Source organism: Oncorhynchus masou, chromosome 12 (assembly GCF_036934945.1).
Source record: "Oncorhynchus masou masou isolate Uvic2021 chromosome 12, UVic_Omas_1.1, whole genome shotgun sequence".
Classification (NCBI taxonomy): Eukaryota; Metazoa; Chordata; class Actinopteri; order Salmoniformes; family Salmonidae; genus Oncorhynchus; species Oncorhynchus masou.
In genome coordinates, this window is record NC_088223.1 from 27,862 (window position 1) to 45,052 (window position 17,191).

The 17,191-nt window shown below is 42.4% G+C and overlaps 1 protein-coding gene across 1 annotated transcript in view; it reads right to left on the reverse strand.

Annotated features, from left to right (window-relative positions):
• Positions 1 to 9,685, reverse strand: part of LOC135549445 (serine/threonine-protein phosphatase 5-like) — a 35,174-nt gene extending 25,489 nt beyond the window's left edge. Inside the window, exons 1-2 of the mRNA XM_064979413.1 lie at positions 9,446 to 9,685; positions 3,103 to 3,344 (exon numbers count right to left, since the gene is read on the reverse strand). Coding sequence (XP_064835485.1) covers positions 3,103 to 3,344; positions 9,446 to 9,551 — 348 coding nt within the window. The 5' untranslated portion in view covers positions 9,552 to 9,685. The remainder of the gene's footprint in view (positions 1 to 3,102; positions 3,345 to 9,445) is intronic.
• Between the last annotated feature and the right edge of the window lie 7,506 nt (positions 9,686 to 17,191).

Below are 17,191 nucleotides of genomic sequence, written 5' to 3' on the forward strand. Positions count from 1 at the left end.
ACCAAGAGCAAATAGCTTCCGCGTGTAAATCAGCTAGAAAGATGTGTCGGCATTGAGTAATTGTCTCTGGCCCCCTCCCAGTTAGGGGGAGTGATGAGCTCTACAGCAGAGTCAATCGCTGGTTGAAAACTGTTTTCTGCCCCTCCCAAAAGATAGAATTTGTAGATAATTGGCCCTCTTTCTGGGACTCGCCCACAAACAGGACCAAGCCTGGCCTGCTAAGGAGTGACGGACTCCATCCTAGCTGGAGGGGTGCTCTCATCTTATCTACCAACATAGACAGGGCTCTAATTCCTCTAGCTCCACAATGAAATAGGGTGCAGGCCAGGCAGCAGGCTGTTAGCCAGCCTAGTGGAGTCTGCCACTACCACAGTCAGTGTAGTCTGCCACTACCACAGTCAGTGTAGTCAGCTCAGCTATCCCCATTGAGACCATGTCTGTGCCTCGACCTAGGTTGGGCAAAACTAAACATGGCGGTGTTCGCCTTAATAATCTCACTAGGATAAAGACCTCCATAACTGCCATTATTGAAAGAAATCGTGATACCTCACATATCAAAATAGGGCTACTAAATGTTAGATCCCTCACTTCAAAGGCAGTTATAGTCAATGAACTAATCCCTGATCATAATCTTGATGTGATTGGCCAGACTGAAACATGGCTTAAGCCTGATGAATTTACTGTGTTCAATGAGGCCTCACCTCCTGGTTACACTGGTGACCATATCCTCCATGCATCCCGGAAAGGCAGAGGTGTTGCTAACATTTACTATAGCAAATTCCATTAACATCATTTACAAAAAAAAAATGACGTTTTCGTCTTTTGAGCTTCTAGTCATGAAATCTATGCAGCCTACTCAATCACTTTTTATAGCTACTGTTTACCGGCCTCCTGGGCCATATACAGCGTTCCTCACTGAGTTCCACGCATTCCTGTCGGACCTTGTAGTCACAGCAGAAATTCACATTTTTGGTGACTTTAATATTCACATGGAAAAGTCCACAGACCCATTCCAAAAGGCTTTCGGAGACACAAGTGTTTTCGTACTATATCTCTTGATGATGAATTGATTGATCAATGATGAAAATAATCATGGCCTCTAAACCCTCAAGCTGTATACTGAACCCTATTCCAACTAAACTACTGAATGAAAGAGCTGCTTCCTGTGCTTGGCCCTCCTATGTTGAACATAATAAACAGCTCTCTATCCACTGGATGTGTACCAAACTCACTAAAAGTGGCAGTAATAAAGCCTCTCTTGAAAAAGCCAAACCTTGACCTAGAAAATATAAAAAACTAAATCGGCTTATATCGAATCTTCCATTCCTCTCAAATATTAGAAAAAGCTGTTGTGCAGCAACTCACTGCCTTCCTGAAAACAAACAATATATACAAAATGCTTCAGTCTGGTTTTAGACACCATCAGAGCACTGAGACTGCACTTATGGAGGTGGTAAATTATATTTTAATGGCATCAGACCGAGGCTCTGCAACTGTCCTCGTGCTCCAAGACCTTAGTGCTGCTTTGGATACCATTGATCACCGCATTCTTCTGGAGAGATTGAAAATCCAAATTGGTCTACACGGACAAGTTCTGGCCTGGTTTAGATCTGATCTGTCGGAAAGATATCATTTTGTCTCTGTGAATGGTTTGTCCTCTGACAAATCAACAGTAAATTTCAGTGTGCCTCAAGGTTCCGTTTTAGGACCACTATTGTTTTCACTATATATTTTACCTCTTGGGGATGTCATTCAAAAACATAATGTTAACTATCACTGCTATGCGGATGACACAAAGCTGTACATTTCAATGAAACATGGTGAAGCCCCAAAATTGCCCTCGCAAGAAGCCTGTGGAAGTGGATGGCTGCAAACTTTCGACTTTTAAACGCGGACAAAACAGATATGCTTGTTCTAGGTCCCAAGAAACAAAGATCTTCTGTTGAATCTGACAATTAATCTTGATGGTTGTACAGTCATCTCAAATAAAACTGTGAAGGACCTCTGTGTTACTCTGGACCCTGTTTCAAGGACAGATTTTTTAAGGACAGATCTGTTTCAAGGACAGATCTACCTAACATTGCAAAAATCAGAAACTTTGTCCAAAAATGATATGGGGGTGGGTGGTGTTATATCCTGCCTGTTTGGCCCTGTCCGGGGGTATCATCGGTATCTGGAGTATTTCTCCTGTCTTATCCGGTGTGAATTTAAGTAAGTATTCTCTCTCTGGACCTGAGCCCTAGGACCATGCCTCAGGACTACCTGGCATGATGACTCCTTGTTGTCCCCAGTCCAACTAGGCCGTGCTGCTGCTCCAGTTTCAACTGTTCTGCCTGCGGCTATGGAACCCTGACCTGTTCACCGGACGTACTACCTGTCCCCAGACCTGCTGTTTTCAACTCTCTAGAGACAGCAGGAGCAGTAGAGATACTCTCAATGATCGGCTATGAAAAGCCAACTGACATTTACTCCTGAGGTGCTGACTTGCTGCACCCTCGTCAACTACTGTGATTACTATTATTTGACCATGCTGGTCATTTATGAACATTTGAACATCTTGGCCATGTTCTGTTATAATCTCCACCCGGCACAGCCAGAAGAGGACTGGCCACCCCTCATAGCCTGGTTCCTCTCTAAGTTTTGGCCTTTCTCAGGAGTTTTTCCTAGCCACAGTGCTTCTACACCCGCATTGCTTGCTGTTTGGAGTTTTAGGTTGGGCTTCTGTACAGCACATTGATATATCAGCTGATGTAAGAAGGGCTATATAAATCAGTTTGATAAATTTGATATAGTTTTACATAAGTCAGTCTCATACAGACAGTATTGCATAAAGGTCCGTCTCAAATAAACACTATGACAGTATTACATAAAGTCTCAAATACTATATCAGTACACTGCTTGTCCTAGAACATGCACAGATCCAAACACCGCTATAACTCTGATTAATGTGTTTACATGTCCTAATAATTCAGTTTAATATCTCATGATTAGTGTGCAGGTAAACATGCTCAATAATGACATCTTGCTGACTTTACCTTTAAGCCTCGTCTCCTGTCATCTAACTTTAACTTTCCTGTCTCGACTAACCTTGTCCTGTCTTACCGTCTCGTAGTCTTTGAGTGCAGCCTTGAACTTGCCCAGGGCCATGTTGGACGTGGCTCGGCGGTAGTAACCCTTGATGTAGTTCTGGTCTATCTCCAGACACTTGGTGGCGTCGGCCAGGGCGTAGCCATAGCACTCTGTCCGCAGGTATGCCAGGCTGCGGTTGGAGAAGTAGATGGCACTGCAGGGTTTGAGCTCCAACGCCTCCGTGTAGTATTTGATCGCATTCTCATAGTCTCGCTCTAGAAAACAACATCACATTTATTCTCATACTCTTTCTCTAGAAAATGGTTCAAAGGTTGCATTGTAATGTATACCACTGTAAGACACATACACACAGTAGAAAGTAGGGATGCACGATATAAATCAGTGAACATATCGGAATTGGCTGATATTAGCTAAAAATGTCAACATCGGTATCGGCCCAATGTCTAGTTTAACGCCGATGTGAAAAACCAATGTCAAAGCTGACATGCATACCGAAACTCAGCAAAAAAAAAGAAACGGCACTTTTTCAGGACCCTGTCTTTCAAAGATAATTTGTAAAAATCAAAATAACTTCACAGATCTTCATTGTAAAGGGTTTAAACACTGTTTTCCATGCTTGTTCAATGAACCATAAACAATTAATGAACGTGCACCTGTGGAACGGTCTTCAAGACGAACAACTTACAGACGGTAGGCAATTGAGGTCATGGTTACGAATACTTAGAACACTAAAGAGGCCTTCCTACAGAATCTGAAAAACATCAAAAGAAAGATACCCAGGGTCCCTGAATGTGCATAAGGCATGCTGCAAGGAAGAATGAGGACTACAGATGCGGCCAGGGCAATAAATTGCAATGTCCGTACGGTGAGACGCCTAAGACAGCGCTAAAGGGAGACAGGACGTACAGCTGATCGTCCTCGCAGTGGCAGACCATGTGAAACAACACCTGCACGGGATCGGTACATCAGAACATCACACCTGCGGTACAGGTACAGGTTGGCAACTAAAACTGCCCGAGTTACACCAGGAACGCACAATCCCTCCATCAGTGCTCAGACTGTACGCCATAGGCTGAAAGAGGCTGGACTGAGGGTTTGTAGGCCTGTTGTGAGGCAGGTCCTCACCAGACATCACCGGCAACAGCATCGCCTATGGGCACAAACCCGCCGTCGCTGGACCAGACAGGGCTGTCAAAAAGTGCTCTTCACTGATGAGTAGCGGTTTTGTCTCACCAGGGGTGATGGTCGGATTCGCATTTATCATCGAAGGAATGAGCGTTACACCGAGGCCTGTACTCTGGAGCAGGATCGATTTGGAGGTGGAGGGTCTGTCATGGTCTGGGGCGGTGTCACAGCATCATCGGAATGAGCTTGTTGTCATTGCAGGCAAATAACACAGTTCAATTATAGAATGATTTTGTGTTCCGAATTAGAATTATTTGGTTGACCGCAACTTCTGGGGTAGCTAGCTTTAGCTTGGTACCTAGCTAGCACCAATACAACCAGCCTGAAAACAATGACCAGTAGAAATTGCAGTCGTTTTCACTATTCTTAACAATGATTTAGGAATCCTTGTAAGTATTAACTAGGTAGCCACTAGTTGTTCACCTATTGAAATTGAACTTCAGCTCATGAAAATAAATAGCTAGCCAGCTACTTAACCCTGTTGCCAAAGGCTAATGTTATTAGCAGCCAGCTAGCTTCACCTGGCTAGTGAGGCTCGACTGGACTGGTTTGTGTTTTGAAGCTCGCCACATTAAGGATTAGGCACAATAGTGGAATTTGCATTTTGCCTTCAAACTAAAAGTGTCATTGACAGTGATGCAAATGAATACAAATAGTAGAATTATGCCATACTTTTATTTTGAAGGCTAACCTCAAATTTAACGATTGTGGCTAATCCTTATTGTGGCTTGCTTCACATAGATGGGTCATGGACGTGTATCTTTTTTGACCCAAACAGCATTTCATAGAAATTCTGGTTGAAATTCTGGCAAGTCTGTAAATAAGAATTTGTTCTTAACTTTGAAGGCCGAGACAATGCTGGGCCAATTGTGCGCTGCCCTTTGGGACTCCCAATCACCGCCGGATGTGATACAGCCTGGATTTGAACCAGGGACTGTAGTGATACCTCTTGCACCGAGATGCAGTGCCTTAGACTGCTGTGTCCATGTGTGTGTTAACTATTTAACTGTACTAGAATGCTTAAAAGGCCGCTAAAATTTGAAATATCAGTATAGTTTTTTTTAAGCCCGAATCGAGCCGGTCGGTCACAAATAAAAACAAATCTATACATTTCTTTAAATAAAAAAAATACAAGATTTGTAATTCATTTTTACCAAGATCTTAGTCACGCAATTTTACATCTAAGATGTTTGGTGCAGTATTTCTCAAGTGAAAACATTTGCATGAAATAACAAAACACTTAATTGAAGAAACCCTATGGGTGATCAACCACCGACGAAGGGGCGTAGACTTTGGCTACGGGAACCTCGGCTTGCCCCCCCAAAAAATTGGATCGGTAAATAAAATTGACGCAGGTCAATTGTCTGGGAGAAGTAAAAAATCCCATCGCAAAAGAACACTTTTTAGCATCCTCACTGATGGAAATACTCAATGTAAATACATTTGACCGTTCACGCTCATCTGTCTATAGGTTAATTTGCATATATTCGTGGAATTAAATTGGCATGTGTGTAGGCTACAGTATATTCGTTACGCATCTTATTTATCACACCCGTACATACAGATACAGAGCCATTTAGTGGAAAATCTGTCATACAGAGTGGGAGCTATTGCTGCAGCATTTCAACCAGCAACAGAAGGCAGGTTTCAACAGCGAGTCACACACCACTTTGCAAAGAGCTGGAGGCAGCAGGCTATACATTTTGAAAACATATACTTAAATTGTTTGAAACCTGAACAATTAAATACATATTATGAGGCATGTCTTACCTTGATACAAAGTAACCTATTAGATCTCCTCTTTCTACATTTCTAACGGATATTTTCTAACGGCTCTGTTCTAGGCCCTCTCCTATTCTCGCTATACACCAAGTAACTTGGCTCTGTCATAACCTCACATGGTCTCTCCTATCATTGCTATGCAGACGACACACAATTAATCTTCTCCTTTCCCCCTTCTGATGACCAGGTGGCGAATCGCATCTCTGCATGTCTGGCAGACATATCAGTGTGGATGACGGATCACCACCTCAAGCTGAACATCGGCAAGACGGAGCTGCTCTTCCTCCCGGGGAAGGACTGCCCGTTCCATGATCTCGCCATCACGGTTGACAACTCCATTGTGTCCTCCTCCCAGAGCGCTAAGAACCTTGGCGTGATCCTGGACAACACCCTGTCGTTCTCAACTAACATCATGGCGGTGGCCCGTTCCTGTAGGTTCATGCTCTACAACATCCGCAGAGTACGACCCTGCCTCACACAGGAAGCGGCGCAGGTCCTAATCCAGGCACTTGTCATCTCCCGTCTGGATTACTGCAACTCGCTGTTGGCTGGGCTCCCTGCCTGTGCCATTAAACCCCTACAACTCATCCAGAACGCCGCAGCCCGTCTGGTGTTCAACCTTCCCAAGTTCTCTCACGTCACCCCGCTCCTCCGCTCTCTCCACTGGCTTCCAGTTGAAGCTCGCATCCGCTACAAGACCATGGTGCTTGCCTACGGAGCTGTGAGGGGAACGGCACCGCAGTACCTCCAGGCTCTGATCAGGCCCTACACCCAAACAAGGGCACTGCGTTCATCCACCTCTGGCCTGCTCGCCTCCCTACCACTGAGGAAGTACAGTTCCCGCTCAGCCCAGTCAAAACTGTTCGCTGCTCTGGCCCCCCAATGGTGGAACAAACTCCCTCACGACGCCAGGACAGCGGAGTCAATCATCACCTTCCGGAGACACCTGAAACCCCACCTCTTCAAGGAATACCTAGGATAGGATAAAGTAATCCTTCTCACCCCCCCCCTTAAATGATTTAGATGCACTATTGTAAAGTGGCTGTTCCACTGGATGTCAGAAGGTGAATTCACCAATTTGTAAGTCGCTCTGGATAAGAGCGTCTGCTAAATGACGTAAATGTAAATATTTTAATCTCTGTCATGAAACCGCTCGCAGGTGCAGTGCCTTTTTGACAGTGTTTTCCGCTAAGTGCATTATGGAACGAACATTCGCGCATAGCCTAATGCTTTGTGCGCATAACTGCGGTTATAATGTGAAGAAATAATAGTTTATCAACATTTTAAGCTAAACATTCTGATCTGTTCCCTCAGACTCATTGCTTTTTAACATTTATTTAATGTAGCCTTGGCCTAGTGGTTGTATGAATTTGGGATCTATCGTCCCACAACTGTCCCAGAGTCTGTTTGGAAAAGGATATTTCTCAACACGCTGACCAAAAGAACAGGTAAACTTATGTACTATGGGGGATAGTAGATTGACATTTGTTTGTTACTGATCATCTTGTTGGCTGTAAGTAAATGTGGACAGTTATTCTAATATCTTCAAAGTGCACATCAAATTTGTTAATAAGAAGTACCTCACATCATTGCATCCTTGACTTGCATGTTCTGTTAATATGAATTACCATCATCTAAATGTGATTTCTGTCATTCTGAGCAACGTGGGTGGACGCCCTAATCAGGTTTTGGACCCAATGCATATGGATCTGGCAGATTTATCAAATTTCTGGAAAATTTTTAAATGTTGCTGTTCAAATGTCTAGTGCCACATTTTCCTAATGTAAACCCTGCTAGGCTAACTACAGTACCTAGCTACCCCATAGAAACTCATTCTACTACAGTAACTAGCTACCCCATAGAAACTCTACCTTGTATCTATCTGACATAATGCATCCCCTCCCATCTGTCTCTCTTTATCACCCTGACAGTTTTCAGAGGTGGTGTGTAGTAGTGTAAAGCTGAGCAGCAGGAAGCTCAATTAGAAGACTATGGCCAGGGTACTGTAGTGTAACAGGGTACTGTAGTATAGCAGGGTACTGTAGTGTATCAGGGTACTGTAACGGGGTTCTGTAGTATAGCAGGGTACTGTAACAGAGTACTGTAACAGGGTAGTGTAGTATAGCAGGGTAGTGTAGTGCACCAGTGTAGTGTAGCAGGGTACTGTAACAGGGTACTGTAGTGTAACAGGGTAATGAAGCGTGGGAGGGTAATGAAGCATTACAGGGTAATGTAGTGTACCTGTGTTGTATAGCAGGGCACTGTAGTGTACCAGTGTAGTGAACCAGTGTAATGTAGTGTGGGGGGGGGTAATGTAGTGTTGCAGGGCACCATAACAGGGAACTGTAGTGCACCAGTGTAGTGTAGCAGGGTAATGTAGTGTTGCAGGGCACCATATCAGGGAACTGTAGTGGACCAGCTTGTCTAATTTGACATATTTTCTCATCTATTTACCAATATACTTCGATGGTTGATATGACAATGTGCAGACACTTGCACATCAAGTTATGGCCATGTAGCTAGTTAGACGTTTCAATCAGTGCACTTTCATGTTTTGGACATTCTGATTTGCCATGAACATAAACCATGATCTGGCCAATAACTTTAACCTATTGACGTGGTATCCCGAGTAACTCTAAACATTGCAAGATAACAGCGTTGCTTGTATTACTTAATTTGCTAGATAAATACCAGAGTTTATCCCCCTGTTAGCTACAGAAGTAAAGGCAGCGAGCTAGCCAACGTTAGCTTATCTCTCAAGCATAATGTTCGGCGACGTGCCAAACTACTACTAGTAACCATTTGTTGTGATTTGGGCTATTCTGTGTTAAGTTAATGATATCTCGGGTGAGACAGGTTTTGTTTCCAAACGACCAAAGACATTTTGACGGGTGTCAAAATGAAAACCAAAACAGCGCAAGCTAGAGTAGCTAACGGAATGAATGACTTGATGTGTGTACACACGTCAGTGTGATAAAAGTTTCTCCCACAACGTTAGATACATTCTGGTTGGTGTCTTTGAGATAAACTACGACATACTGGATGATCATATCATTTCACACAATTATAAATATTATATGGAATATGAATGGATCGTGTTTGTTTTTTTAACAAGACCCGAGTTGACGACTAAACGCCACCACACAACTCAGGTACTTTTTGGTTAGCTTAGCATAGTGTTGGTTAGCATAACATATACTGCAACTGTCCATTAAAAGCAATGCGCCGTTCAGCTCGTTAGCTACCTAGCGTTAGCATAGCAACCGTCTCATGTGTGCTAGAAACAAATCCACAGTTGTCCATATGAAGGGCGCTGGATTTTGATCATTTACAGACGTTGTCCATATTGAAAGATAACGGTGACAACTTCACATGGTTGAAATCCTACCTTTAAAGTAATTATTCGCCTTCTCCTTGAATTTCTCTGCATTTGTATCTTCCTCTGCCATCTTCTCCTTGCTCCCGCTAGCCGACGTTGCCGTATCGTTCGCCATTGACAGTATAGTCGCAAAGGGCGTCCGCTGCAGTCCTATGGTCTCAAACTGGACTCACAGAGTTTCTAAACCCAGAGGTACTACATCACGAGACTTCCGGGAACGCTAACGAAACAGACCTAACAGACCAGACCGGAGTTTGACACAAGTACAAATGATTCATTGGTTGTTAATTTTCTCAAAATCTTAAGGCACAACCTCGATTCGAGTCAATGTAGCCAAGTAGTTGAATATGTTATTATTACTTCATCGTGAGTGACAAACTGACACGTTTTCATTTACGTCAAAAACAACTATCGATGCGATACGACCGTTATACCTGGCGAGGTATCTACGCATGAATTTAGTAATAAATAATAATAAATAGTAATAAATTCACCTACAAGTGTGATCAGGGGATTCTATTGGAGAAGCAGTCTAATGCTTCTCTTCATACCGTACTGTCTTTTTTTGCTATACTTTTCCAATGCCAGATCCGGGGTTAGTTTTCAATTGCCTCCCTAAAGTGTGAACTGACTGGGGTACCAGAGTTGTCCTCATTTAAAAAAGAAAATAACAATAATTATCTCAATTATTGAGACTAGGTTTTCCCAGAAATAAGCAGAATTTTGGGGATGTTATTTTTTAAAGAAGTGAAACTGAAAGAATGTGTAGTCTACAATGACATAATAGATTGTAATTTGCCAAATGTTACACCCACTGTAGCTGCTTGTCATTTCATGATAATTCAGAATAAAACAACAGCCTTTACTGTTTTGGAAATATTACCTATGCTGGCTCATTATTAGGCCATACAGAATTATCACAGGGGCTGCAAGTAACTGGGGGAAACAGTGTGAATCAATCTCCAGGGGGCAGAGATCTGCAGAAGATATACCTGGAAAGATTGTAACATGTGGAGGGGGGGTTATCTATAGGTTTAGAGAGGGTGGAGCAGGTAAAGGAGATAAACCTGACCAGATTGTACTGTGTGTGTATGCCCCTTACCCCATGTCCTACGCCTTATCCCCTCCACCCCCTGCCCCATGGCGTGACCACTCTACCCCTTGCCCCATCCATTACCCCTCTACCCCATGTCCCTTACCCCCTTCTACCCCCTGTCCTGGCCCTTACCCCCTCTACCCCCTGACCCATGTCCTGACCCCTCTGCCCTTCGTGTCTAGTGACCTGTGACTATGGAACCCTGACCTGTTCACTGGACGTGCTACCTGTCCCAGACCTGCTGTTTTCAACTCTCTGGAGACAGCAGGAGCGGTAGAGATACTCTCAATGATCGGCTATGAAAAGCCAACTGACACTTACTCCTGAGGTGCTGAGTTGTTGCACCCTCGACAACTACTGTGATTATTATTATTTGACCTTGCTGGTCATTTATGAACATCTTGGCCATGTTCTATTATAATCTCCACCCGGCACAGCCAGAAGAGGACTGGCCACCCCTCATAGACTGGTTCCTCTCTAGGTTTCTTCCTAGGTTTTGACCTTTCCAGGGAGTTTTTTCTAGCCACCGTGCTTCTACACCTGCATTGCTTGCTGTTTGGGGTTTTAGGCTGGGTTTCTGTACATCACTTTGAGATATCAGCTGATGTAAGAAGGGCTATATAATTACATTTGATTTGATTCTGGAATTGTGATGTGCATGTTAGCATTTTTCATCATGAATGCTGTTCTGGAGGCAGCTCTGTAGAGTGGTCATTAGCTGGCACAGCCACAAAGTCATAAAATCTGATTTTAAACCGAAATCTAACCTTAACCGAACTGCTAACCCTAAACTTTAAGAATAATAAGCACATTTTTGTTGTTGTGAATTTTAACAATTTTGCCAGCTATTTAAGGGGAAATCGCTCAGTTCTGCCTCCAGGACAAGACTGATGACAATACATGTAAACATGTGAAGTTCAGTTAAAAAGTGTATATTTCATGGAAATAATTTGAACTGCAAGACAACATTATGTATAGACTAGTGCTTATGAAGCAATATATGAATGCAACGTTATTCTACATGTGAAACTGTATTGTATTTCTGAATTACCTCATCGTTGTTGCTTACAGCTGATTTGATTGTACAGTTCAAACAAAGTGGTGCAAATGAATAAAATCTGGTTTAGAGAATGAGTGGTGTAACATATACGCTGGGATTCAGGAAGCAGGTGCAGAAGGTAAGTTTAGTGATCGGGAATCAAGTTAAGACAGGAATCAAGGTACGACCAACTGGCAAGTGTCTCTACTGACATTTTTAACCTCTCCCAGACCGAGTCTGTAAATCCTATGTTTCAAACAGACCACCATAGTCCCTGTGCCCAAGAAAGCGAAGATAACCTGTCTAAATGATTACCGGAACGCCAAGTCTAGGACCAAAAGGCTCCTTCTACCCCCCAGCCATAAGACTGCTGAACAATTAATCAACAGGCCACCCAGACTATATACATTGATGACCCCTTGTTTTTACAATGCTGCTTCTCGCTATTTATTATCTATGCATATTCACTTTACAAATTACCTCAACTAACCTGTACCCGTAATTTTCTTGTTACTTTTTGATTTCATGTATTATTTTAAAAAATTAAACTTTAATAAAAAAACATTATCTTAACTCTATTTCTTGAACTGCATTGTTGGTTAAGGGCTTGTAAGAAAGCATTTCACAGTAAGAGCTACCTGTTGTATTCGACGCATGTGACAAAATTTGATTTTGATTTGAATGCACAGAGATAATGTGACAAGATCCTGAGGCCCATTGTCATGCCATTCATCCGCCACCATCATCTCATGTTTCAGCATGATAATGCACTGACCTATTTCGCAAGATTCTGTATACAATTCCTGGAAGCTGAAAATGTCAGAGTTCTTCAATGGCCTGCATACTCACCAGACATGTCACCCATTGAGCATGTTTGGGATGCTCTGTGTCGTGTACGACAGCGTGTTCCAGTTTCCGCCAATATCAAGCAACTTCTCACAGACATTGAAGGGGAGTGGGACAACTCTATGTAAAGGAGATGTGTCACACTGCATGAATCAAATGATGATCCACACCCCTACCTTTTTTTAAAGTTAATTGTGACCAACAGATGCATATCTGTATCCCCAGTCATGTGAAATCCATAGATTAGGGCCTAATGAATTTAGTTCAATTGACTGATTTCCTCATATGAACTGTAACTCAGTCAAATATTTGAAATTGTTCCATGTTGCATTTCTATTTTTGTTCTGTATACATACATCATAGGAACTAAAAATTAACATTTATTCCACTGTGGGATTCTGGGAAAAATAAAAGGCCTAAATTGACAAACACAGGTCCATAACCTTAGATGGAGATTCTGGAACTCTACTGGTGCTTATGGTGTTAAAACAAAGATGTCATTTGAGAATCAACTGTTAATTTGAATGGGAATTGAACAAAGTTAAGTAAAGGTGGATCACATCAAAAACCTCAGCCAATATTTGCTCACTATTGATTTCACTATTGATGTCTTTTAAGTGTCTTTGTTATAGGGGAGTACATGATTCACTCCAAAAACATGTAAGAATATCAATCAACTGTTAACAAAATGTCCAAAGAGAAGCCAGAAGTATACAGAATGGCCAGAAGTATACAGAATGTCTGCGTAGAGGTGGATCAGAGAATCACCAGCAGCAAGAGAGACATCATTGATGTATACAGAGAAGAGAGTCGGTCCAAGAATTGAACCCTGTGGCACCCCCATAGAGACTGCCAGAGGTCCGGACAACAGGCCCTCCGATTTGACACACTGAACTCTGTCAGAGAAGTAGTTGGTATACCAGGTGAGGCATTAATTTGAGAAACCAAGGCTGTCGATTCTGCCAACAAGAATGTGCTGATTGACAGAGTTGAAAGCCTTGGCCAGGTCAATGAATACGGCTGCGCAGTAATGTCTCTTATCGATGGCGGTTATGATATCGTTTAGGACCTTGAGCTTGGCAGGGGTGTACCCATGACCAGCTCTGAAACCAGATTGCATAGCGGAGAAGGTACGGTGAGATTCAAAATGGTCGGTAATCTGGTTTTTAACTTGGCTTTCGAATACCTTAGAAAGACAGGGTAGGATAGATATAGGTCTGTAGCAGTTTGGGTCTAGAGGGGGATGACCGCGACAGCTTTCCAATCTTTGGGAATCTCAGACGATACGAAAGAGAGATTGAACAGGCTAGTAATAAGGGTTGCAAACAATTTTGGCAGATAATTTTAGAAAAAGAGGGTCCAGATTGTCCGGCTTATTTGTAGAGGTCCAGATTTTTCAGCTCTTTCAGAACATAAGCTATCTGGATTTGGGTGAAGGAGAAATGGTGGGAGCTTGGGCGGGTTGCTGTGGAGGGTGCAGGGCAGTTGACCAGGGTAGGGGTAGCCAGGTGGAAAGCATGGCCAGCTGTAGAAAAATGCTTACTGAAATTCTCAATTATAGTGGATTTATCGGTGGTTACAGTGTTTCCTGGCCTCAGAGCAGTGGGCAGCTGGGAGGACGTGCTCTTATTCTCCATGGACTTTACAGTGTCCCAGAACTTTTTGAGTTTGTACTACAGGATGCAAATTTCTGTTTGAAAAAGCTAGCCTTAGCTTTCCTAACTGCCTGTGTATATTTGTTCCTAACTTCCCTTAAAAGTTACATATCACGGGGGCTATTCGATGCTAATGCAGAATGCCATAGGATGTTTTTGTGCTGGTAAAGGGCAGACAGGTTTGGAGTGAACCAAGGACTATATCTATTCCTAGTTCTACATTTTTTGAACGGGTCATGCTTATCTAAGGTGGTGAGGAAGGCGCTTTTAAGGAACAGCCAAGCATCCTCTACTGACGGGGTGAGATCAATGTCATTCCAGGATACCCTGGCTAGGTCGATTAGAAAGTCATGCTCGCAGAAGTGTTTTAGGGAGCGTTTGACAGTGATGCGGGGTGGTCTTTTGATCGCAGACCCATTACGGATGCAGACAATGAGGCAGTGATTGCTGAGATCTTGATTGAAAACAGCAGAGGTGTATTTAGAGGGCGAGTTAGTTAGGATGATATCTATGAGGGTGCCCGTGTTTACGGATTTGGGGTTGTACCTGGTATGATCATTGATAATTTGTGTGAGATTGAGGGCGTCAAGCTTAGATTGTAGGATGGCCGGGGTGTTAAGCATGTTCCAGTTTAGGTCACCTAGTAGCACGAGCTCAGAAGATAGACGGGTGGCACAGCTGGTGTCGGGGGCACAGCTGGGGCCAAAAGTCTTGTCTATGGCAAGTGGCAACAGTGAGAGACTTGTTTCTGGAAAGGTGCATTTTTAGTAAGTAGGTGCTCAAATTGTTTGGTTTACAGACCTGGATAGTAAGACAGAACTCTGCAGGCTATCTTTGGAGTAGATTGCAACACCGCCCCCTTTGGCAGTTCTATCTTGGCGGAAAATGTTATCGTTAGGGATGGAGATTTCAGGGGTTTTGGTGGTTTTCCTAAGCCAGGATTCAGACATGGCTAAGACAGCCGGGTTGGCAGAGTGTGCTAAAGCAGTGGGTAAAAAAAATTAGGGAGTAGGCTTCTAATGTTAACATGCATGAAACCAAGGCTTTTACGGTTACAGAAGTCAACAAATGAGAGCTCCTGGGGAATAGGAGTGGACTACAGGACCTGGATTAACCTCTACATCACCAGAGGAACAGAGGATAAGTAGGATAAGGGTACGGCTAAAGGGTATACGAAATTGCCATCTAGCACATTCGGAACAGAGCGTACAAGGAGCAGGTTTCTGGGCACGATAGCATAGATTCCAGGCATAGTGTACAGACAAAGGTAAGGTAGGATATGAGTACATTGGAGGTAAACCTAGGCATTGAGTAATGATGAGAGAGATATATTCTCTGGAGACGTTTAAACCAGGTGATGTCATCGCATATGTAGGAGGTGGAACAACATGGTTGGTTAAATTCATGCGACGAGCAATCCCGGATCCAGGATCCTAATTATAGCCTCAAGCTCATTAGCATAACGCAACGTTAACTATTCATGAAAATCGCAAATGAAATGAAATAAATATATTTGCTCTCAAGCTTAGACTTTTGTTAACAACACTGTCATCTCAGATTTTCAAAATATGCTTTTCAACCATAGCTAAACAAGCATTTGTGTAAGAGTATTGATAGCTAGCATAGCTATAAGCCTAGAATTCAGCCAGCAACATTTTCACAAAAACAAGAAAAGCATTCAAATAAAATAATTTACCTTTGAAGAACTTCAGATGTTTTCAATGAGGAGACTCTCAGTTAGATAGCAAATGTTCAGTTTTTCAAAAAAATATTATTTGTGTAGGACAAATCGCTCCGTTTTGTTCACGTTTGGCTATGAAAAAAACCTGCATCCAATTATAGCCTCAAGCTCATTGAAGAACTTCGGATGTTTTCAATGAGGAGACTCTCAGTTACATAGCAAATGTTCAGTTTTTCCTGAAAGATTCTTTGTGTAGGAGAAATTGCTCCGTTTTGTACATCACGTTTGGGTACCAAAAAGAAAAAGAAAATTCAGTCATCAAAACGGCGAACTGTTTTCCAAATTAACTCCATAATATCGACTGAAACACGGCAAACGCTGTTTAGAATCAATCCTTAAGGTGTTTTTCACATATCTCTTCATTGATATATCGTTCGTGAATGTCTACTTTCTCCTGTGAATCGCTTGGAAAGACGTGCAGTTGAAGATGACGCACCAATTTCGACGGAGGACACCGGGCGGACACCTGGCAAATGTAGTCTCTTATGGTCAATCTTCCAATGATATGCCTACAAATACGTCACAATGCTGCAGACACAGCCATATAAGGAGACAATGAAAAACAGAGCCTCAAAAATCCTGCTCATTTCCTGTTTGAAGTTTCATCTTGGTTTCGCCTGTAGCATCAGTTCTGGGGCACTCACAGACAATATCTTTGCATTTTTGGAAACGTCAGAGTGTTCTCTTTCCAAAGCTGTCAATTATATGCATAGTCGAGCATCTTTTTGTGACAAAATATTGCGCTTAAAACGGGCACGTTTTTTTATCCAATAATGAAATAGCGCCCCCATAGATGTAACAGGTTAACAACACTGTCATCTCAGATTTTCAAAATATGCTTTTCATCCATAGCTAAACAAGCATTTGTGTAAGAGTATTGCTAGCTAGCATAGCTATAAGCCTAGAATTCAGCCAGCAACATTTTCACAAAAACAAGAAAAGCATTCAAATAAAATCATTTACCTTTGAAGAACTTCAAATGTTCAGTTTTTCAAAAAATATTATTTATGTAGGACAAATCGCTCCGTTTTGTTCACATTTGGCTACGAAAAAAACCTGTATCCAGTTATAGCCTCAAGCTCATTAGCATAACATAACGTTAACTATTTATGAAAATCGCAAATGAAATGAAATAAATATGCTAGCTCTCAAGCTTAGCCTTTTCTTAACAACACTGTCGTCTCAGATTTTCAAAATATGCTTTTCAACCATAGCAAAACAAGCATTTGTGTAAGAGTATTGATAGCTAGCGTAGCATTTAGCGTAGCATTTAGGGGGCAACATTTTCACAAAAACCAGAAAAGCATTCAAATAAATTCATTTATCTTTGAAGAACTTCGGATGTTTTCAATGAGGAGACTCTCAGTTAGATAGCAAA